Raw genomic sequence first — 22,824 nt, 5'->3', positions numbered from 1 at the left:
GCTACTTCCTAATGCCCCTTCACAGTCCCAGCAGATGGAGCGCTCTCTCACAGACCCCTCCCCCTCCCACCCTCCCTCTCTGGAGCTGGGGCTCGCCTCCTTCCCCCCAGCCTGTAGTGGCCTTGGCAGCTCCGGGTACCTTGCACTGTCAGGAGGAGATGCTTGTGTGCCATGCCAGCGGCGTTCCTCGCCGTGCAAGTGTAGCGCCCGGCATGAATCGGCAGAGCACGGCTGATCTCCAAAGCACCTGGGAACACAGGAACAGTAAATAATGGAGGCGGGAGGTGAATAGTGCCCTCTCTTGGGTAGTGAGCGTGCTGCCCTGCTCCTGCTGACACATCCATGTACGGGGTGGTGCTGCTAATACCTGTCGGCAAGACGCGGTAGCCACTGCCTCGGTTTCCCAGCTGGGCTCCATCCTTGCTCCAGGACACAGCTGGTGCCGGCACCCCAGAGGCATAGCAGGTCAGAACTGCTGGGGACATCCTGGTGGCTGCGAAGTCTGTGTGATCGTCGGCAATCGTGGGAGGGACTGCAAATGGGGAGAGTCAAGGTGAGAGGGGCTGTGCAGCGAAGAGTAGGAGCCAGACTCTCCCCTCTGGGCATGGATGCAAGACTCCGGGAAGCATGTGTGACAGCCATCGTCTTGGCCGACACACCAGGGATTGAACTGGGGACCTCCAGAGCTAAACACATGAGCTGCTGCAGCTTGAGCTGCAGAACCAAGGCGCGCACACACTTGCATGCGTGTACCCCCCACCCCAGTGGATTCTGCAGGCTCACCCAGGCTGCTCGCCCAGAGAGCACGGCTCTGTGTTCGCTGTCACTGGGGCTTCAGCCCGGACGCCAGTGCCGGGAAAGCACTGGCCGGAGCTCAGTCAGCGATTTGAGCGCCGGGAAATGGAAAGAGCTCAGAAAGGCCGTCCCAAGGTGAGACCACTGCATGCCGGAGAGCCACTCACCATGCACAGCAACAGCAAGGAGCCTGCGAGCCTCTCCTGCGGGGTTCGTTACGATGCACTCAAACTGCGCCGTGTCCTGGAGGCTGGGGCTGGCAAGCAGCAGGGAGCCAGAGGACAGTAACCTGAGACACAGAGTGCCTGGGTGAGGGGGAGCCACAAACGTAGGACCAGATCCTGCCCCACTAAGGTCAGCAGTGGCCCCCAGGACAAAGAGGGCCTGGGCCAGCTGTGTACAGGGTGGAGCTAGGGTACAATGGCAGAAGCAGCTTAGCAAGCGAACCAAATGGCAGCAGAACCAGCCACCGGACCTGACTCGCTCTGCACATTTCCCTGAGCGTCCCACCCCGCCGGCAGCATGCATGGCAAGGACAGCGCCGGTACCTGTATGGGCTCTGTGGAAGGTCCACGTTCAGGAGGTGCCCGTTTTTCTTCCAGGTCACGTGGGGTTTGGGGAGGCCAGTAGCTTCGCAAGCAAGCGAGGCCGGGCTGTGGGCCATCAGGGTGAGGTTGGAGGGCCCCGGAGCAATGGCAGGAAGGACTGTGAGGAGCAGAGACAGATGCAATCGGTTCAGGAGCGGATTCCAACCAGCTCGAGGCATTGCTGGAGGGAGGCGGCATTAATGAGAGGGGAGCGCATTGGCTTGGGCCAGTCCAGCAGGAGGCAGAGGGACCCCTTGGAACAAAGGAGAGGGGACGCCGGCATGTGTAGGAAAAAGGAGATGGTGGTATCCAGAGCAGAGGCTGTCTGAGATCCATGCAGCATGGCTGGATGCGAACCCTGCACGCCAGGCTCCTAGGGGCCTGCCTCATTCCCAGGTCAGTCCCTTCCCGCCTCACGCTCCCCTTACCTAAGACTCGGAGATCCAGGCCTCGGCGGTCAGACCCAGCAGGGCTAGATGCCACGCAGAGGTAATGTCCCATGTCCTGGACCTGAACTGGGTCTATTCTCAGGGAGCCATCTGACAGGAGCTCCAACCTGAGGGGAGGGAAGGTGAATCCATCAGGCCACCAGCCAGTTTGGTTTAATGCCTCATTGACAGAAAGCAGCAGACAAATAGGAAAACAGCCACTGAGGGAGAGGAGAACACTTGCCAGCAGACCAGAGCCATCGTATGGCAGGCCCAGAGGTGGCCACCACCAGCACAGAGGAGTGGTCCAAGCACAGGGCTAGGTGTCAGAGCACCCGGGCTCTGTTCACAACTTGGCCCCTGAGTGGCCATGGGACCTTCTTCTCCCCTTGCCGCAGCTCCCCCAGCCTAGAGTGGGGGTAATAAATGCCCCTGCCTCATGTGGGTGCCTGCGAGGCGCCGTTCCTCGCTGTTTGCAAGGGGCCGGGCCCGTGCAGCAGCCCAGTTACAAACCTGAGCCCACTGGCCGTGCTGAGGCACCACAGAGAAAACAGACGGGAAGCGGCTGCTTTCCCACCGCCGGTTTCAAACTGATGGGAGAGCCCGGCTGCGGAACGGCCCTGGGTTTGCCGCCAGCACAGCGGGCTCACGTACCTGGGGTTCGCAGCAGGCAGCAGGAGCAGGCCATCCTTCCTCCACGTGAGCTGGGGCGTGGGCTGCCCCTCCGACTCACAAGGCAGCAGAGCGGACTCGTTCACAGTGGTGCTCACAGCCAAGGGGCCCGGCTTTATCACAGGGGCAGCTGCAACAAAAAAATCACGGGGGGCACGAGGCATTGGAAAATAACAGTAAGAGAAACTGTGGAGTTTGTGCTTAACTGCTCTGCCCTTGAGCCCCCTCTGTCCAGAGGCAGCGCAGAGCCCGCTTCTGCTCCTGTGAGCCTGGTGCTGCAGCAGGGTAGGAAGAAGTTTGGAGGGCTCCCAATGTTTTGGGGATGGGGGGGTCTGAAACCCCTCCCTCTTTCATTCACTCCCACATAGGCCTGGCTTGAGATGAGTAATTAAACCCAGGGGAGGCCTCATTTCTTGGAAGACAGGATTAGAGAGGCACACAGATGAGGAGGCTGAAACGAGAACGTTTGTGCTAACGAAGATAGGGAAATGGGCCAGCGAGTGGGCTCTCTGAGCTGGCCAAGGCCAGGGGGGGGAACATCCGGGGAACCACTGGCCAAGAACAAGCTAACAACGATGGACAGGGTAAATCGGGAATGGAAAGATGAGGTAACGAGCAGGTCGAAGGCGGACAGCCCGTGGACAGAACATGCTGCACAGGGATTGGCTCCTGCCAATTAACCAAGCCAATGCAATGAGACGTGTAAATGGAGGGACTCCCAAGAGCCTGTCCACTCCTCTGCTGATGGGGAGATGGCTCATTGATAAATGGGATCCCATCACACAGCGTATCCCACCAACCCAACTCCGGGAAGGAAAGCGAGGGCCAGAGCGTCTGAGTCAGCCCAGCTCTGATATCTGCCATGGAGCCCCAGCAACTGATGGCACCGCGGAATCTGAACTGGGGGCTCACACCTCCCCACAGGCCCCCCGAGCTCTGCTCACTCTGGATTTCCACGTGGAAGCGCAGGCTGGTTCTCCCCAGCGCGTGGCTCGCTGTGCAGCTGTATTCTCCGCCGTCAGGCACTCCCATGGGCTGGATCTGAAGGAAGCGCCCCTGGGCCAGAAACCGCACGTGGGCATCCTCCTGCCAGCACCCAGAGACAAACACCCCATCAGCAGCGCCGCCCAGACCGCAGGCTTCACAGGCAATGAGTCTGGTGGCCTTGGTTCAATATCCCAGAGGCAGCATCCGCACTGCTTAGCGGCCAGAGCCAAGCCAGGCGGGGGGCGGCTGATCAAAGGGACACGCACCGCGGAGGGATCCCCAGGGCAGGGGCTTCAGTCCCCTGCCATGCAGTGATGGGAAGCCACCTTGTGCATTGGCTGCACCCCAGAGAGTGGGAGGGAATCTCTTGGGCCCTGACACAGCCAGGAAGATGATATGGGGAGTCAGCGCCACCTCGCTGAGACGTCAGCTCCTCCCTCCAACCTCCTTGCCATGCACGCCCAGCCTGGTACGTACAGCAACTGGCGAACGCCCCAACTACACACCTGCAGCAGGGAGCCCCCTCGGTGCCACTCGATGCGGGGTGGCGGGTCAGCGGCGGCAGGGCACTCCAGGGAGAGCTGCCCGCCAGCCAGCACGGTGACAGAGCGCGTCTCACTGGAGCCCCGAACGTTCGCAGGCGCTGCAGGGATGCAAGCCAAGCGGGTCAGGCATGTGTGGAAGGGGAATCGTGCCCATGAGCAACTGGGAGCGCCGGAGAGAGGGCACCGTCCCCGAATGGTAACACCCACCTACCAACCACCGCCCAAGAAATGCCCCAGCCCTCGCTGCTCCGCTTTGTGCTAACCCTGCTTGTTCTGTCACCCAGCCCCAGGCTCACAAGCAAGGCACTTACATCCCCCTTCCACCTCGCTGATCTAGAAGGGTGGGCACAAGAGAGGACCAGGATCTGCGGGCCCAGCCATGATCCTGAAAGGCTCCCACCAGGGGAGAGTGCGGTACATCCCCCAACACCCCAGTTATAGGAGACATCTAGGCCCCTGTCCCCACTCGCAGACCCAGCCTGGTCCTGCTGGAACACAGCTGCCTTCCAGTGGCGCTAAACCAGGACCCACCAAGGTTGCTGCATGGTGGAGATTGATGCCAACCCTGCATTACATGCCATTCAACCCAACCCATTCCCTCCGGGGGCACTATCCTTTCCCCTCCCTGGGCAAAGGGAAGCCAGCAGGGTGAGCTCACCCACCCACCATCAGCTAGAGGCTGATGTGGCCAGCTCTGCCCCACCCCCACCCCGCCACTCTCCCAGGGGCCAGGAGTCACTTCTGATGGCAGCGCAGACATGAGGCTGGCTGCTGCCGCCGTGCGACCTGCCTGCTTTCTAGCCACAGGCGCCCCGCTGTGCAATGGTACCTTGTGTCTTGACCCAGAAGCTCTTGCCATCCTCCCCAGCAGGGTTGGCAGCCAGGCAGGTGTACAAGCCAGCATCGTCCGCCTGAGAAAGGCCAGAAGGGAGGGGAAGCTCAGGTGAAAACTCAGGGATGGAGGGAGGGAAGAGGGGAGGGCGGGGGAGAAGTCCCCACCTGCACGCTCTCTATCCGCAGGGAGCTCCCGTTCCTGGCCACGATCCCGGGCCTGGCTAGCAGCCGGCCATCCTTCTCCCAGGTGACGCTGGGGGCGGGCACGCCAACTGTGGTGCACAGCAATTCTAAGGGAGCCCCAATGGTAGCAGCCACCTCCGTGGGCTGGGCCAAATCCTCAATGCGCGGGGGCTCTGCAAGGCACGGCAGGGCTGATTTCACCGCCCCTCCTCCGGACAGGGGCCTGGGAGAGCAGGCGGGCAGAGGGGGAAGGTCCTCCTTGGGACTGAGCGCAGAGATTCGCTAGTCCAAAGGAATGCCCCTGGGAGAGTCTGGCCCTTAGCGCCCAGAAACTAGAGAGCTGAATCCAAGAGAACAGACTGGGCACTGCCCATCCCCCTCCTCATGCCCCCCAGCTCAGCCCCATCAGCCCAGCCTGCTTGCCCCTCACCCATCCCTCCTGATGCCCCCCACCCGCACCCCCTTCCAGCCTCCCTGCCGACAGGCCGCTCAGGCACGTACCCACGACGGAGAGGTGGAAGTGTTTGCTCACTTCCCCGGCCTCGTTCCCAGCAACACAGGAGTAAACGCCCGAATCGGCCGGCTGCACCGACTCCAGGTACAGCCTTGTGCCCGGGCCGTTGGGCACCAGGTTGTTTTGCAGAATCAGGGGCTCGCCATCCTTCAGCCAGGTCAGAGCGGGCAGTGGCGACCCGCTGGCTGCACAAGTGAAGGTCACGGCAGAGTCGGTCACTGCGGTCACGGTCTCGCTGCTCTCCGAGGGCTCTAGGGCTGGAGGCACTGCGGGGAGGCAGAAGCAGCAGGTGTCTGTTACCGGGGCCAGAGGAGGCCTCACCTGTCATTTTCAGATGACACCTTTGTCCCCCTCACCTAAGGCTGCACCTTCTGTCTCCTGAGAGGCGTGGCTGTGGACGCCCAGTTCAGGGGCCTACAGTGGAAAGACACTGCCCAAGGCAGCCGAACAGAAGGTGACTCTGCAAAGCACCATTCGCAGTGAGCGGAGACAGCCTCATACAGCCTCTGACGCACTGGCAGCCTGGCTTGGGTCTGCTCCTGCTGTCCATCCTGCCTCCTCCATCCTCTGGACAGTAACAGACGGGGCCCCTCATCTCCGTCAATCTCTCCCTCCATGATCAGCGTCACGGTGATTCCCCATCACACCCTGCATTGCCCCTTGCTCATTTCTTCTCCAGTGATCCCCTCCAGTCAACTAGCCAGTGACCCCATCCCCCAAATCTGCATTTAGCCAGTTTCTCCTCCCCCCACTTCCCAGCCCCTTTCTCCCATACACCCCTTCCCCACCGCCCGCATTTCCCCAACCCCTCTCCATGCTTTCTTCTTGTCTCAGCCCCAATCGCCCCTTTCCCCCCCACACTCCAGGCTCTGCCCTCCTCAGCAGACCCCTCGGTTACACAGGTGACATTCCCCTCCTACCCTGGATCTGCAGGATGAAGCTTCGCTCCGCTACTCCCGCCCGGCTGGACGCAACGCAGGTGTAGATTCCAGTGTCCGAGTCCTGCACCGGAGAGATCCTAACTCCCAGGGGTAGGGAGTGGGGTAAGATGATGATGAATCAATTCAGAGCACATGAAGGCCAGCTTGTGGCTTCTGCTTGCAGTGCCATTGCCACGGGACAGCTGAGCGCACACCGCATGGCGTACGGCCGCTTTTCCAAAGCACCCAGCCTTCCAGAGCACCCAGCGGGCTGAACCTGCAGCTCCTGCTGTATCTCCAGGGGGAGCGGTGAGTGCTCAGCACCTCTGAAACTCAGGCTCCTTGATCAACACTCCACTGAAATGCAGCCACCTCTGGAGTGGGCAGTGGCAGCCAGGCATAACAGTGCATGAGTACGGGAGGAGGATTTTGGCCAGAGTGGAAAGCACTCGGGAACCTCCTCTCTTACCTGAGGGTGCGTCCTGCAGAAAGCAGCCTCACCCGGTGGGAGAGAGGGAGGGGTAGTCCGTCCCTCAGCCAGCTGATCTGTAAGGGAGGGGAGCCCCGTGCTTGGCACTCCATGGTAACCAGCCCCAAGGGGGCACTGGTGATGACTGCAGAGTCGTTGGCCCCTGGCTCGATAGTAGGGGGAGCTGAGGGGGAGGAGAAGGGGTTGACATTGAGGGGGTTAATCTTTGCCCCCTGCCCAGCAGCAAACCCCACCTGTGCCCTGCACCACCCGGCATGCATCACTCACCCAGGACATTCAGCATGTGGAGCTTGGTGTCCTCTCCGGCCCTGTTTTGAGCCAGGCAGGTGTATGCCCCCGAGTCAGACACCCGCAGCCCCTTGAGCAGCAAGGAGCTGCCATCAGGAGACAGCCTGCACACACAGAGAGAGAAGACTCAGCAGGTCAGCAGAACCCACTAGGACCACACACATACACAGACACCATGGCCTTGCCTGGGTATCGAACCTGTGACCTTCTGTGCCGAAAGCAAAAGTCCACCCTGACTCAAGCTAAAGGATTAATTCATTGAGCCCTAAGTAGCAGGCATCATCCTTGCCAGAACCAGCCACTCAAGCTATGTGCACTAAGCCAAGCATTACACTCAACGCAAAGCATCCCTGGCCTCCAGGCTAATAGCCATTGATGGACCTATCCTCCATGAACTTAGCTAGTTCTCTTTTTAACCCTGTTATAGTCTTGGCCTTCACAACATCCCCTGGCAAGGAGTTCCACAGGTTGATGGTGTGTTGTGTGAAGAAATACTTCCTTTTGTTTCTTTTAAATCTGCTGCCTATTAATTTCATTTGGTGACCTCTAGTTCTTGAGTTATGAGAAGGAGTAAATAACACATCCTTATTTACTTTCTCCATACCAGTCATGATTTTATAGACCTCTATCATATCCCCCCTTAGTCGTCTCTTTTCCAAGCTGGAAAGTCCCAGTCTTATTAATTTCTCCTCTTATGGCAGCCATTCCGTACCCCAGTCATTTTTGTTGCCCTTTTCTGAACCTTTTCCAATTCCAATATATCTTTTTTGAGATGGGGCAACCAGATCTGCACGCAATCTTCAAGGTGTGAGCATACCCTGGATTTATACAGAGGCAATACGATATTTCCTGTCATATTATCTCTCCCTTTCCTAATTATTCCCAAGATTCTCTTCGCTTTTTTGAGAGCCGCTGCACACTGGGCCATGGCGCCCCTCTGCAGCACCAGAGCCCTAACAAGAGGCATACCGGCGGCGAGGGGCAGCATGCAGTTCCAGTGGTCTCCCATCCTTCAACCAAGTGACTTCTGGAGCCGGCTGTCCTTCCGCTTCACACTCCAGCTTCACCCCGGTGCCCTCCAGGACGCTGTGCTCACTGGGGATGCCTGCGCTCAGGATCCTGGGCACCGCTGAGCGGAGAGAGGAGAATGTGACTGGAGGGCAGAGGAATTACCTGACCCCTTTAAAGCGCAAACCACATCCTCAAGAGGCCCCAATGCTCCCACGACAATCTGTCTCCATCCCCTTCGGAGGCAGCCTGCTCGCTGCAATGCCACACACACCTTGCACCAAGACGACGAACTCTTTGCGGGCCTCTGCTTCAAGGCTTTGTGCCAGGCAGGTGTACCGGCCCGCGTGGAAAGGCTGCAAGCGGCTGATCTGCAGCTGCCCACCTCGGGACACCACTCCCTGCTCCACACTGTTCTCTGAGGGGGAAAGAGAGCGCATCGTTCCAAAACCAGTACAGAGAACTCGGCTTCTCCTCTGAGGAGGTTCCCTCAGGCTTGCTCGTCCACAACCCACCTCTGGCAAGGAGGCTTCCCACCTTTCCCACTGGAATTCCCCCCAGTGGGACCTAGGGACCCCAATCTCCTCTCGCTCTTCCTGGGGTGACTCAGCAGCGCTGCCCTACGCAGCGCTGGGAACTTTCTGCTCATGGGCATGAAACACCAGGACCCCGCTTCAATGTATCATCGGGATCACGAAAACTTCACCACACAAAATCAAGATCAGGCTCCTTAGACGCCCGCGCATTTCCCTGGCTGCATAGTGCACATTTCCAGTTCAAGTCGAACACAGTAGGATTGGGGTAAACCCAAATAAAGCCAGATATCCTGGTACTTGCATTTATATTATCCGGAGACTTTAATTCTGCAGGGATCTAAATACCATGTCGGCCAGTGATTTCCACTACCCCAGAACTGAAACACCACAAGGGAACCAGAGTTCACATGATTTTGGCTCCGTAAATAGACCCCCAAGGCTTTACAAGAGTTCATGAAAAGCACACAAGACCATGAACCCACCCAAAGATGGCTTTGCATACGCCGTGGTGTTTATTTCATGAATTATAATATGCCCTTCTGTCACTGCCTTAGATCTCAAAGCACTTCACACACATGAATGACCCAGGCCTTATCCCCACACATGGTGAGTGGGGAATCCCCACTTTAGAGGAAGGAAACTGAGGCACAGAGCAGTTCCGCTTACAAAGCAAGTTGACATGAGAACTGGAAACAGAACCCAGAACCCTGCATCCGCAGTCCTGTATTCTAAACCCAGAAACCACCCCTCCCTGCTAGATGCTCTAGCTGTGTACGCTATGGTCAGCTAACACCCAGCCCTGCTCTCCCAGCAGCCCATCAAGCCAGCTGATGCAGTGATGCGGCCTCCTTACCCAGCAGTGCCCCATCTTTCAGCCAGCTGATGGCAGGAGGGGGAACACCGGCCGCCTTGCAGGTCAGAATGAGGAGGCTCCCCACGGCTCCGTAGACCGTCTCCTGGTGTGGATTCTCGATGGTCGGGGGGGCTTTGGGAGAGAAGCAGAACACACAGGGAGGCTTAGTCACTGCCGCTGGAGCTGAGGGACACCAGGACCCCTCTGCATTTGCTGCTATCACATTCTTAAAGCACAGCCACGGAGCAGCTCTTTCCCCCGCTCAGACACACAGTAAACACCACTAAGCGCTTTCACCCAGAGTTCCCAAAGCCAGGGGGAGTGCCATTGTTCCCATTGTACAGGTGGGGAAACTGAGGCACACAGTCAGGCAGCAGCCTGCTCAAGGCAGCAGAGCTAGGAACAGAACCTGAGTCCCCTATGTGCTGCCCCATTCTGTTTCCCTACTCAGCACTCCTCTTGCAGGGGCTGTACTTGCAGGCACAGCACAAAACGCTAAAATAAAAAGTGACTCCCATCTTCAGTGGGTGTCAGTGAGAGAGGAGTGTCTGGAGCTGCACACTGGCCCCAAGCCCCCACTGGGCTCTGTGAGGGGCTGTTACCATCCTCCTCCTCCTCCTTGGGGACTGCGCTCACACTCATCCCTGACCTGCATTTCAGCTGCCTGGCCTCTGAAGTTAAAACCCCAGAGCTGAGAGCCCTCAAGTTTTAGGAGTGGAGTTTGAAATCGAGATCTGGATTGCAGAGCCCAGGGGACCATCTGCCCCAGTCGGTCCTCTCCCCAGCACTAACCATGTCCATGGTCACAGCTCTGCAGCACTGAACTAGCATCGAACTAGAACTGGTCACAAAAATGGGGATTCTTCCTCTGGAAAAAACTTTGCGTTTCAGAGAACAATCAAAATCAGAAATGGATGGCCACTGCGCTGCCTCCTGCTTCCCATCTCCCCCATAAGCCAGGTTCTCTGGTTGAATTACATCTCCCGTGGTCTCCCATCTTGGTGAGTGGGGGTGGTGCATCATGGCAGATGAAGGCTATGTCTACACTGCACCTCAGTGTGGACTACAGGGGTGCGAAATGCAGAGTGCACCAAAATGTTACATTCTAACTGCCCCGTGTGGATGCTGCTGGGCAAATGAAAAGGTACCTAGTTCAAAGTAGCGTAGTCCCGTTTCAGAGAGGATTGTGTTAATGCAAACAAGGTACCTTTTAGTTTGGGCCAGGAGCATCCACACAGGGCAATTAGAATGACACATTTTGGCGTGCTCTGGCATTCACACCCTGACAGTCTGCACTGCAGTGCAGCATAGAGAAGCCCAAAGTCTAGCTGGGGAGCCCGCCCCATAGAGAAGAGAAGCACGAGGCACCAGAACTACAACTCCCAGGGGGCACTGCGGCAGCATTTCAGCATGCAAATAGTTTTGGGACATTCTGTTTTTTGACCCACATATATATAAATGCTCCACAGAAAGCAGACACTTTTCACACAAATGTTCACTGAGTCAAAAACCCAACTTTCCGTCCAAAGCAGTTTAAACAGGCAATGGCCAGCCCGACTTCTGACCTTTCCTCTATCGAAAAGCTCGATGCAGATTAACTTCCCCTACTCAGTGCGCAGGGAGTAGGGCAGTGGAGACAGGCCTGGTGTTACTGGTTTCACTTCCAGATCTGCCAATTAACCTCAGCCCTGACCTGCACCCTCTCACAACCCCAGTCCCAGGTCTCCTGAGACAGACAATCTGAAGAGAACGGATGGAGGCACGTGGTTTAGACCCTCTTCTCTTACCTTGGACGGTGAGCGTGAAGGTTTGTTCTGCCTCCCCAGCCACATTGGTGGCTTTGCAGCTGTAGAGCCCTTTATCCGACACCTGCAAGAAGGAGGAAGTCGTCGAAATCTCGCACACAGGGCACGGAAGGCTGAACAGGTGGAACGGTTTCCCTAGGTACGACCTAACCTTACCTGGGCGTTTTCAATCTCCAGCCTCTGCCCTCTCAGCAGGGTCTGAGCACCGTTCCCTAGTGCCAGCTGGTGCCCATTCTTGTACCAGGTGACCACTGGCTCTGGCAGAGCATCAGCCTCACATTGAAAAACAGCAGTCTCTCCGGCACGCACCATCACGCCCTCCTTCTGGCCTCCAAGGGGCTGTGTGATGGTGGGGGGAACTTTACCAGAGAGAGAGAGAGAGAGAGAGAGAAGAGACTCTAGTATTGCTGGATGATGGGGCAGTATATTTCCTACAGAGGGGAACAGCCTGGCCACAGATAAATTCAAAGATCTCTAAGGAGCTATCCTTACCACCGTGGATGCAAAGATACTACACCCCTCCCCACGCATGCATATTTAGGACACACACTTCCACGTGTGCATGCCTCCCCATACCACACAGAGGCTATTCATGAAACACATGTGCAGGGCCAACTTTCCAAAGGAGGGCAGATGCAGGCGGCAGCTGCACAAATGCATGCAAGTGCAAATTGTGCACTTAACCCCTTGCAGGCTGTTGCATGCACAAATGTTGTCAGGGCAACTAAGCAAGCCCTGTGAAAATCTGGCCCATAGGGATATAGCCTCCTTTCAAGCATAGGTATAACTCCCAAAGCACACTTGCTTTTAGAGATCCTAGCATTGCGGGCAGCTGCCAAAGCACCAAGTTTCCGAACTAGGTACTAGCTGTAGCTGTGTGTGTGCAATCATAGAACTTTGTGAATGCCTGGCCAGGGGAAGTGCTGTCCAGGAGCCGCACCAGAACAGAGGCTACTTCTAGAACTGAGCTGGCCTGCATCAAGCACAGACAGATGGGTCTCCACAGGAGCCTGGGCCGGAGCTGAAGGCCCATGTGTGGCATCACGTGCTCTGCTGCTAACCTGCAGCTTCGGTACCATTGATCTGATGGAACCAGAAAGGCTGAGGGGGAAAGATGTTGGCCCACAGTGCATGAGGCAGACAAGGCTCGGAAGCCTTTGCTCACCATAAACACGGAGAAGAAACAGCTTCTCATCTCTGCCGGCTGCATTCAGCGCCACACACGTGTACTTCCCCCCAGTGGAAATCCGTACTCGCGGGATCTGTAGGATCTGAGAACCTGGAACAAGGAAAGGCCAGGAAAGGCTGGGGCTCATTGCCCGGCTCTGTCCACATGGCTCTAAGTTAGCACCTGGCCACATCCACCCACCAGCTTGCTCCCTACACTGCATCTGGATAGTCATGCAAATCTCTCTCATGGCCCCGTTGAGCTCAGTGGGAGACCCAGACACAGAGAGGTTGCAGGATACAGCCTCTAAACCATCATAACAGCAGTTCAGCTTCCAGGTCAGGGTTATTTTTCCATGTTGATTACAGGGAGTGACGAGAGTTTTCCTATGTTCTTCCCATAACCTTCCCATAACCTATGGGATTCATCCATCAGAGAGTGTCACGGAGGGGATCATCCACTCTGGCAACTCCAGGCTGGGATTCTTAAAATAACCTATGGGATTCATCTCAATAGGAGTTGCATGTCTACACTCCTTAGACTCCTTTGAAAATTCTAACCTTACACTTTCTGTATTAGGTATCAGTTTATTAAGTGTGTTACTGGCCCCATAAGAAATGTAACCTCACATCAGGAAGCAGCCAGCCAGCTCTGGTAGGAAAGTCACTGGCTTATTAACCAGTCTGGGTTTTCACCTGCACAGCCATACACACCTGGGATGAGGATAAGCTCCTCGCTGAGCGGCAGGGTTTGGCCATCCTTGTACCATGTGATCTCGGCAGTGGGATGTGATTGGACATGACATGTCAGGGACAGGCTGCTATTGACGACAGCAGTGATGCTTTCGGGGTTTGCTCCCACTATCCTTGGTGGAACTGCTCCTCCCAAAATCAAAACGTGTTGATTAGAAATCTCCCCCCATTTATCCAGGTGCTGTAGACGCTGAGTGCGAACCAACCCCACAGATACAGCAACAAGCAGCAAAAAGGGCAAGGGAGGAGAAAGGACTGGAGCTTGGACATATTAAGCAGCAGCCCTGGAGGTAGCAGAGTGTGGAAGGCCAGAGAGACGGGAGCCCTGTCTGGACATTGCACTCAGTGTAAACAGCAGGCTACCGAATCACGAACATAGGAGTAAAAAGCTGCCCAAGGAGGAGCCAGTGTGAAATACCAATGCTACGTGCGGACGTTATCCTCAGTCTAAGACACTGGCTACCGGAACTGCTTGGAAAGTGGCACGACTTGGAAGATGCATGGCCCGGCGAGAAAAGCAAGCACAGAACTGCATTCTGAATGGATGGGAAGTCGTTATGATTACCCTAGCGCCTAGAGGTTCCAACCGGGTCAGGCCTCAGCATGTTAGGTGCGGCGGACACACAGTCTAAGGGTAGGTCTACACTGCAGTCGCAGGGTGGGATTGCAGCTCGCGTAGATACACCTGGGCTACTTTTAGCACTGGGGCTGTGGCAGTGTTCACTTCAGCACAGGTTGTACAAACCCACCTGGAATCCTAGGTAAGGACTTGCAGGCGAGTCTGTGCTGAAGAATGCCCTGCTTCGGCTTCACTGCTCTGGTACCTGAGCTAGCTAGACCAAAGGCAACTCATGCATGTCTACACAAGCCACAGTCACGCCCCGTGTCGACATACCTTATGAAAAGAAACAAGCCCTGGCCCCCAAGGCTCGCAGACCATCCGGAACTATAGGGAACAAGGGTTCGAAAAGCAGAGGGGTCCAAGCCTGCCTGCAAAAACCACACCAGCAAACCCGCAGGTGCAGCAGCACACATTCAACGGGCTCCCCGGGGACCTGCCCAGACTTTTGCACACGCCTTCACCCGGTTTGTGTGCGCAACTGTAAGTGGGCGATTTGGCACCCACATTTTTTGCAAACAGACTTTGAGCCTCCATTTGTGAAAACGTGCTGCAATGTATCTCGATAAATATATCTGCTGGTCATAGCTACCGCTGTTCTCCTAGCTTAGGTTTTCCTAGGCTATAGGATCGAGGCTCAGTCCTTTCAAACCCCGTACTACTGCGTGTGCCTGACATGTGGCATTCTCCAGGATCCTTCAGTCTGCCTTCCTGTGTGGTGCTTTAAGCACTTGCTACGGAGATAAGGGAGAAAAATGGGATGGATGAAGAAAGAAAAGGTTTGGGATAAACTCATCAAGAGAGCGATGAGTGACTGGGTGCCTGGGTAGATAAACTATTAGAGGACCCAAGGGGCTGACCAAGAAGGAATCGGATAAGGGACCAATCTAGAGAAGGGTCCACTTGAATTACTCACCCAGAACTATGAGAGCAAAGCGCTTCTCTGTAGAGCCCTCCTGATTCTCTGCCACACACACATAGCTGCCAGTGTCTGTCACCTGGACCGAAGCCACCTGCAAAGGGAAAGCGGATCCCTGCTGAGATGGCTAGGAGTCATCACAGGCACTGGCCGGCGGATTCAGAGCAGCAGCCAGAGAAGCTGCATTAACACCTCCAACGGTGCGTGTTTTCTTCCACTTTCCACCCACTGCAAAGCCTGCTGGGTACGACACCGACCTGCAGGAGCCTGCTGTCCTCCAGGACCTGGTGCCGGGGGCTGGTGGTGAAGGGCAAGTCATTGTGGAGCCAGGTAATTGCAGGCGCTGGGTGCCCAGTGACATCACACTTCATGTGGGCTGTGCTGTTTGCAATCACTGTCACCTCTTCTACCAACTCCTCCATGTTCCTCTGGATAACGGGGGCAGCTGGGGACAGGAGAGAACCGGTCAGTTATGGGCTGCTCATCTCTCAGCCCTCCTAGATAGGGAGGAGAAGTCTGACCCAGGCCTTCCTCTCAAGGGGATGGAGCACCAGGGCAGGGTCTCAATAGCCTTCATCCTTCAGTGCCCCTTTATTCCCCTACTCTCCCCCTCACTTCCCATGATCTTATCTCACTTTGTTCCTTGCTGTTATCCTAAGCTTCTGCAGTTCAGTCTCCTCCCCTCTCTGTTGTCAGGGACAACACGGTGCCACTGTGAGTTAGCTTCAGAGCTGGGAAATGAACCCAGGAGTCCTGGCTCCCAATACCCTGCTCTAGCTAGTAGACACCACTGTCTCAGATATGCAAGTGTGACAAGAGCTGAAGGCTACTCTCGCATGCAGGGAACGTCTCTGTTTTAGGTCTGTCCAGACCCTAGCAATACAAATTATTATTTATTATGTGCTCCCCACCGACCTCTCCCCTCCCTTGGGAGGAGTCCCAGGGAGCGATCTCTGAGCCAGCCAACGGCACTCACATCAGGTCACCTCCCTTCTGCGGACAACTGAGCCGATGACCCAGACTGATGCTCTTCAGAGAGAACCCGAGTATCAAGAGCTTGGGGACGGGGCCAGATTTCGCCGTCCACACACCAAAGAATACAACGTCACGGATGCCACCCACAAGGGCTTGCCAGCTCCTGAAGGGAGTTGCCTTGACAGCTCAGCTCAGCCCAGCTGCAGGGAGGACCATGAAGACCGGGGGGAGGAAGGCAGCTCCTCAAGATCATTCGGGGTCCTGTGTGGCTCTGGTTTTCTGCCAGGACCCAGAAGCGACGACCTGTCACTTTTACGTCCCCTTGGCCCCATGATGTCTTCCCCTGGATACTCACACAGCACCAGTAGCTCATAGTGCAGCCAGTCCTCTCCTGCCTCATTGGCTGCCTGGCACGTGTACCTCCCCGCGTCGTTAGCTCTGACCGCAGGGATCTGCAGGATTCGTCCCCCTGCCAGGCAACAGAGAGTTAGAGAGCGGGACAGGAATGGCTCCTAGGAAACCACTGTTCTACTAGCGAGAGAATTAGAGCTGGGAGCTGCTTTGCGTGCGGGATGGGGTCAGCGAACCTCCATCGATAGACATGCTCTCAAGGCTGCCTACGCCACAACTCATTCTGGCAGCGGAATGTGCCGTGCCCTCCCCCAACATCCTCTCTGACAAAGCTAACGGGTCTGGGCCCAAGGGCATTAGAACCTGCTAGGGGCACCCTCATGCATCCGTCCCCTTTGGAGCACTCAGAAGGGTGCCGTAACGAGGGAGGAGGAGGCAGCCACTTAAAAAGGGCAACACAGCGAGATAGGAAGCAGGGCAGGCAGATGGCCAGAGAGATCCCCACTGGGGAGACAGTCACATTTCCATTGCTTGTCCCTGCACCGTACATTTCCGGGACATTAACAGAGCCGTAGGAGGCTTCCTGAACATCTGGCACCACAGCAGGTGTGCGCCGTTCAGCACATCCAGCAGCACAGCAGGGGCATCCCCCCAGTGCACCTGGCACGTCCCATAGTACAGCAGACGTACATCACCTGGGCACGCGGGAAGATCTGGCAACGCTGACATTGGAGTATTTTAGCTGCGCACACCTGAAACATCTGGCAGCCAGGGCGGTGCGCTCCCATACCTGGAATGTCCGTTAGCACAGCAGATGTGTATCACCTGGGCACATCTGACATATTCTAGCTGGCCAGGCCTGGCCTGCCTGGGAGCCTGGCAGGTGCTCTCCACCTGGAATGCGCAGCAGTTGTCGAATAGCTAAATGAAGCTTTTGGAGTTATCTGACCACACTGAAGTTTGCATCGATAAGCTTGTTACCTAGCAATACTAAAACCCCCTCCGCAGTGGGGAGGGGCTCTCCATCCTTGTACCAGGTGAGCTTCGGGGGCGGGATGGCATTCATGTCACAGTACAGGGAAGCTGGGCTGTTGACTGTCGCCGCCAGGTGCTCTGTCACCTTTCCGTCCTGGTCTTCCTCTTGGTAGTGGAGCTGGAAGGCTGTGCTGGGATTTCCCTGTCTCTGGAACAGCGGGGGCACTGAAAGAAAGCAAGCGTCAGCAATCAACCCATGCTGGGGACAAGACCCAACAGAGTGTGTGGGCAGCCAGCAGGGGCAAGCGGCTCCAAGGAGGAGGGATTAGCCAAACTGACAGCTTAGCCGTGGGAAGCATTCCTCGCCCAGTTCCCCGAAAAGCACTCTCTGGACACGTCCCCTCCTGCCATGCTGCTGTGTGGGTGGCTGCACATGGGGAAGAGGTAGGAGCTGCTTGTTGCCTGGGATTCTCAACCCATTTCCGCTCCCTTTGTGCCTCTCCCAACAGAAGTCAGAATCTGGCCCCAAATGAACCTGGCTACTTGGGCCCTTTGGGCTCCACTTGAACATGGAATCTCACTGCATTGTGGGTGAAATACAACCCTTCCACAGTGACCATTCCCCGTCCCCCTCTTCTAGCGCTCCACTTCCTGCATTCTAGGGGCTTAGCCCCCTTATGCCTTCGGTTCCCAGACTCTCATTTGCAGCTTTGCGACCCGAGACCCCGTGAGAGAGACTCACCTTGAATATGCACGCTGAAGTCCTTATCGTCTTCGCCCACTGGGTTGGTGGCAATGCAGGTGTAGTGCCCCGAATCCGAGACACGGGCGGGTCTGATCTGAAGAAGTTGCCCCTCGCTGAGAACCTGGAGATGACCGTCACTCTCCAAGAGCTGGCGAGGAGATACCCAGAACAAGGATGTGGGGGAGGAGAAGGCAGAGTTAAACCTTTTTCATGGCGATTAAATGCCAGGATCAAAGCCTTGAAAACAGCCACAGGAAAATACAGAATCCAGACCCCAAGCCTTACAAACGGTGCCTTCCCTGTCCAGTCAGTTGGAAACTGCTCTTCATTCACCAATAGATACCTGGCTATTAATCATCAGAGGGTTTCATTGCCTTAAACAAGCACATTATTTCATGAGAATCAGTGTAAAGATCATGAATCTAAATGAAAACAGAACACAGAGTAAAGAATTACCCTTCCCTGCCTGCCCTCATGGCAGAAATCACTGGGAGGCAGACCTGGAGAGCACACCCCCTCAGGGACCAATAAGGGGGCTTTTTCGGTTGTATTTCTAGGCATCATTAGGCAACTGACCGTGCCCAACTGCTGTGCAGCTCCCTGCTCGAACAGGGGCTGGCCAGGTTGTCACACGTCTGCCGTCTCCTTTGGACTCCAGAAGCCTGAACAAATGAGAATAGCTGCCCAGGATGAAAAAGGCTCGTCATGACAGACTACAGGGGAACTCTCCAGCCTTCCCCACTGCAGACCCATTGATCCTGGCCCACTGAAGCCCATTGGTCCCCTCCCCTTGGCTCTGCCTTTGGAAGGCTCCAGGCCCATTAGAAATGGTTATGAGTTTTCACTAGCGACATTGGTGGCCTCCTGCCTTTTCTTTAGCAACCTCACCTGCCCATCCTTGTACCACTGTATGGTCGGCTTGGGCACAGCCCAGGACTCGCACTCCAGCGTCAGGGTGCTGTTGACCTTGGTTTTCACCTCCTTCATGGCAAATTCCCCCGAAGCATGATCTTTGGCAATCCAAGGAGGAACTAGGAGCCACGACACATGAATACAATCAGGACCAGAGAACCATCTCCCACCACACCTGCCCTTTGGTCTAGCCACATGGGCAATGCGATGCTGGGACATCAGCTGACAGCTAACACCGAGGCCCCTAGGCTTCACTGAGCACTGACAAATGGATGCTAGTATTGTTTAAATAGATATGAGCGTTATGAGAATGTCCGTTCAGATTTCATGAAATGCTTGTAGGATGCTGCGTGTATTAATCTGACTTAGAACATCTGTACCCCTTGTTCTAAGGTGATATTTACAAGTTTACTCTGTGACTATAGAAGTGTTTGCTCTAAAACGGTAACCCCCCTTTCTCCCCCCCACCCCCAGTCAGAAGAGAAACATCACCCAGTGTGAAACACTAGTTACCAGAAGAGCTGTCATCTCCTCTCCAACAAAAGAAGGTCCATAGACACCAGACAAGCCATTGTGAAACATCAGGGGATAAAAGACTTTGTTGATTGTTCCCCCCACACCCATGAAGAGGAGACAAAACACTCATCCCATCCGCTTGAGCTCTGGGGGGAAGGGAATACAAATCCCTGTCAAGAAGAAATTGTTATCCCTATGCTGCTTGGACTTCAGGGAGAGGGCAAGACTTCTAAGCATAAAGCTAAACAGCCAGGGATCTCTTGCTTGGGTTAAAAGAAAAGGAGTACTTGTGGCACCTTAGAGACTAACCAATTTATTTGAGCATGAGCTTGCATCTGATGAAGTGAGCTGTAGCTCACAAAAGCTCATGCTCAAATAAATTGGTTAGTCTCTAAGGTGCCACAAGTACTCCTTTTCTTTTTGCAAAGACAGACTAACACGGCTGTTACTCTGAAACCTTGCTTGGGTTAGCCCTAAAGGACATATAGAGCTTGCACATTACAGCAGCTTCTAAGACTAACTGATCTGTGGGTGTATATTTACCTGCTTTAACCTTGTAAATAGCTCATTTCTTTTTCCTAGTTAATAAACCTTTAGTTAGTTTATTATAGGATTGACTACAAGCATTGTCTTTGGCAGGAGATCTAGGGTGCACTCAACCTGGGGTAAGCAACGGGTCCTTGGGACTGGGAATTGTTGTGATTTTTAGTCTATCACAAAGGGAAGCTTGCCTAGGTGACAAGATAAATCAAAGTACCCAAGGAGACTGTCTGTGACTCTATGGTTAGGCTGTTTTAGTGCTTGAGGAATTTACATTTGATGCTTGGTTGGTGAAAACTAATTATAGAACACACAACCGGTCTGTGGTTTGTGCCCTGTCTTGCAACAGTCTGCCCTGAGTTGGTACTCATGTTTTTGTGAGCTACTCTCGACAGCTTGACAGGCACATTCCTGTGCTGTAGGTGTGCACAGCAACAGCCAGCCAGTGAAGAGTGCCAGGGAGAACTGTGACTCAAGGAGCACAAGGCAAAGTACATACAAGTCAGCGCAAAACAAATCCACAGCTCCGCTGCCAGGAGGGAGGGCTCTTCAGAAGGGATTGGAAGGCAGATGTTTAACATGAGCTGAGATAGGGCCTGCTGCAGCACACCGGGTGGCCGATACCTTGAGTGGGAGCAGGAGACAAAGGGAGTGACCAGGAGGGAAGGGTGGGTGTTGCTCCTGGACATAAACAGCCCTCTCTCAGCTGATTCAGCTCAGGTAGGACATACCCCCAAGAGCGGCAGGAGAAGGACACACAGAGAGCTTGGGCAAAGGGCCTCTAGGGCAGGATCTCTTCTTGGGCCAAAATGTTCATATCATAAAAACCACGGCTCCGTCAGGCACATGGAACACTCATGTGACAGAAGGAAAAGAAGCAGCCATGAGACAGGTCTGAGCAGAAGTCGGCTGTAATAACGGAAACATGGGGCCTTGGCAAAGCGCCTTAGAGAGGGGCTTCGTACATACCAAGGACCCTCACTTCATAGCTCTTCACAGCCTCCCCGAGCTCATTGGTGACGATGCAGGTGTACCTGCCAGCATCCTCTTCCTGGGCATTCAGAATCTGAAGCCCCCGGCCACCTGGTCAGGGAAAAGGACTCTCCATGATGGAGCCTATGGCAGCCCTTAGTCACTTAGTTAAGAAATAAGCAGGTGAATCATCCCAACTAACAATTCCTGGTTATAACACAACACAGTGCAGGGTATGAAAAGAGCAGATATTCCCCAGAAATTGTGGCTGCCTGTCCACACACAGCAAAGCACCTTCCTCAAAGGGCCCCCTGCTGACATGCCTCAAGTCTGAGCTGCAAAGGTCACATCTGCAGCACAGCCTCCAGGTCTATAAGATCACTGGTGTCCCGCGGGCACAGCTCCAGCAGGCATCAGCTGAGATGATGGGTTTGGGAATGCCAGCACCTATCCAGTAAGAACACGGTCCAAGACCTCATCCCGCCCCCAGGCCAGAGAACCCTGGTCACACGATTGCCCTGGACTGGACACAGATGAGAAAGGCTCCAGATCCAGTCCCTAGTCTGTGAGACCAATCAGGAAGCAGTTACATGAAGTCAAGGATGATTCTGAGCAACCACATTCACTGAAATTGATACATTACCAGGGAGCAACCGAACGTTTGTGGATGCTTGGAAAGGAACCTCGTCCTTCAGCCAGGTGATGGTGGGGAAAGGGTAGGCCAGGGCCTCACAGGGCAGGGATACTGGGTTATTGATCACTACAGTAACATCGTCCGTGGCACCCTCGTGGCTCGCTCCAGGAAACGTGGGACTAACTATTGGGAAACAGAGATCGGTTTTGAATGGAGAGAGATAATGTATCTAATTTCTGAGACTTTCTGTCACAGCTGAGACTTTCCACCACTTTACTCCGCCCACCACAGAGTGTGTAGCACTCAGCTCCTCCGGCTGACAGCTGGCCGAGTGGGGACTAAAATATCTGGTGCAAACAGAACCTCAAGTGCTGATGTCTAAAGAAACTCTGAGGCCAGTTCAACTCCGCCCAACACCAGTGGAAGTGAAATAATGCCTAGACCACAATGGCCAAGGAAACCATACCAATGGCCACAGTTAAATGCACTCATTGCTAACATGGCTTCATTGGAAACATAGATATAGCTATTCCCCTAGCTCAACAAATTGCTCAAAGGCATGGACCCTGCAGGGTGCTGGGCCCTTCCTGCTAAAAGGCAGGTGCCCTCACTGCACACTGAACTCAGTAGGAGCTGAGAGCGCTCAGCACTGCCCTGGATCAGACCCTGAAGTCATATGAAGGAACATCTTAGTGGTTTTGAATTCCATTCCCCCGGTCAAATCTGAAAACGCCCACGGCTCTGTACTTACCTAGAACACTTAGCAGATAGTGTTTGGTTTTATCAGCCACGGCATTGGAGGCCACGCAGGAGTAGCGGCCAGCGCTGGAAAGGGTGGTTTGGTTTATCTGCAAGACAAATCCGTCTGGGGATATGTGATAGGCGTCTCTGCTAAGCAAAGGGCTGCCATCTTTTAACCAAGTGATCTCCGGCTTGGGATTGCCTGTATGGTGAAAGGTAAAAGAGGTAAAAAAAAAAAAAAAAAGCACGACTTAGCCTTTGCTGGAGTTTGTCTCACATATGCTCAGCTGTGCTGGAGTGAGCCAGACCAGTGCTCTGGAACCCGGAGCCCAGTTCTGGAAAGTTTTCTCTCCATCCACGCTAGGATTTAAGAAGAGAGCCTCAGTAGCTAGCAGAGGGTGCTGGATGAGCCACAAGAGCAATGGGGATAAACTGGCCCTGTGTAAATTCAGGGTGGGAGGTTTCCAACCATTGGAGCGGTGAAATTCTGGGACAGCCTCCCAATAGGAGCAGTGGGAACAAACAGTTGAGATAGTTTAAGATGGAGCTTGATAAGTGTA

At 55.0% G+C, this 22,824-nt stretch overlaps 1 protein-coding gene across 1 annotated transcript in view; it reads right to left on the bottom strand.

The window, feature by feature from the left end:
* Positions 1-22,824, bottom strand: part of HMCN2 (hemicentin 2) — a 119,963-nt gene that overhangs the window by 18,786 nt on the left and 78,353 nt on the right. Inside the window, exons 49-78 of the mRNA XM_077836252.1 lie at positions 22,275-22,466; positions 21,533-21,706; positions 20,887-21,000; positions 18,838-18,980; positions 17,947-18,097; positions 17,211-17,429; positions 16,234-16,347; positions 15,161-15,348; positions 14,901-14,997; positions 13,327-13,488; positions 12,611-12,724; positions 11,602-11,804; positions 11,428-11,509; positions 9,641-9,772; positions 8,526-8,669; positions 8,213-8,372; positions 7,223-7,347; positions 6,935-7,118; positions 6,466-6,563; positions 5,533-5,811; positions 5,014-5,204; positions 4,844-4,925; positions 3,976-4,112; positions 3,427-3,568; positions 2,465-2,612; positions 1,811-1,938; positions 1,344-1,500; positions 963-1,084; positions 368-532; positions 140-247 (exon numbers count right to left, since the gene is read on the bottom strand). Coding sequence (XP_077692378.1) covers positions 140-247; positions 368-532; positions 963-1,084; positions 1,344-1,500; positions 1,811-1,938; positions 2,465-2,612; positions 3,427-3,568; positions 3,976-4,112; positions 4,844-4,925; positions 5,014-5,204; positions 5,533-5,811; positions 6,466-6,563; positions 6,935-7,118; positions 7,223-7,347; positions 8,213-8,372; positions 8,526-8,669; positions 9,641-9,772; positions 11,428-11,509; positions 11,602-11,804; positions 12,611-12,724; positions 13,327-13,488; positions 14,901-14,997; positions 15,161-15,348; positions 16,234-16,347; positions 17,211-17,429; positions 17,947-18,097; positions 18,838-18,980; positions 20,887-21,000; positions 21,533-21,706; positions 22,275-22,466 — 4,455 coding nt within the window. The remainder of the gene's footprint in view (positions 1-139; positions 248-367; positions 533-962; positions 1,085-1,343; positions 1,501-1,810; positions 1,939-2,464; positions 2,613-3,426; positions 3,569-3,975; positions 4,113-4,843; positions 4,926-5,013; positions 5,205-5,532; positions 5,812-6,465; positions 6,564-6,934; positions 7,119-7,222; positions 7,348-8,212; positions 8,373-8,525; positions 8,670-9,640; positions 9,773-11,427; positions 11,510-11,601; positions 11,805-12,610; positions 12,725-13,326; positions 13,489-14,900; positions 14,998-15,160; positions 15,349-16,233; positions 16,348-17,210; positions 17,430-17,946; positions 18,098-18,837; positions 18,981-20,886; positions 21,001-21,532; positions 21,707-22,274; positions 22,467-22,824) is intronic.

This window comes from Eretmochelys imbricata, chromosome 16 (genome assembly GCF_965152235.1).
Source record: "Eretmochelys imbricata isolate rEreImb1 chromosome 16, rEreImb1.hap1, whole genome shotgun sequence".
In the NCBI taxonomy this organism is placed as follows: domain Eukaryota; kingdom Metazoa; phylum Chordata; order Testudines; family Cheloniidae; genus Eretmochelys; species Eretmochelys imbricata.
The sequence above is the reverse complement of the archived record's forward strand: the minus strand, read 5'-3'. Positions and strand labels throughout refer to the sequence as shown.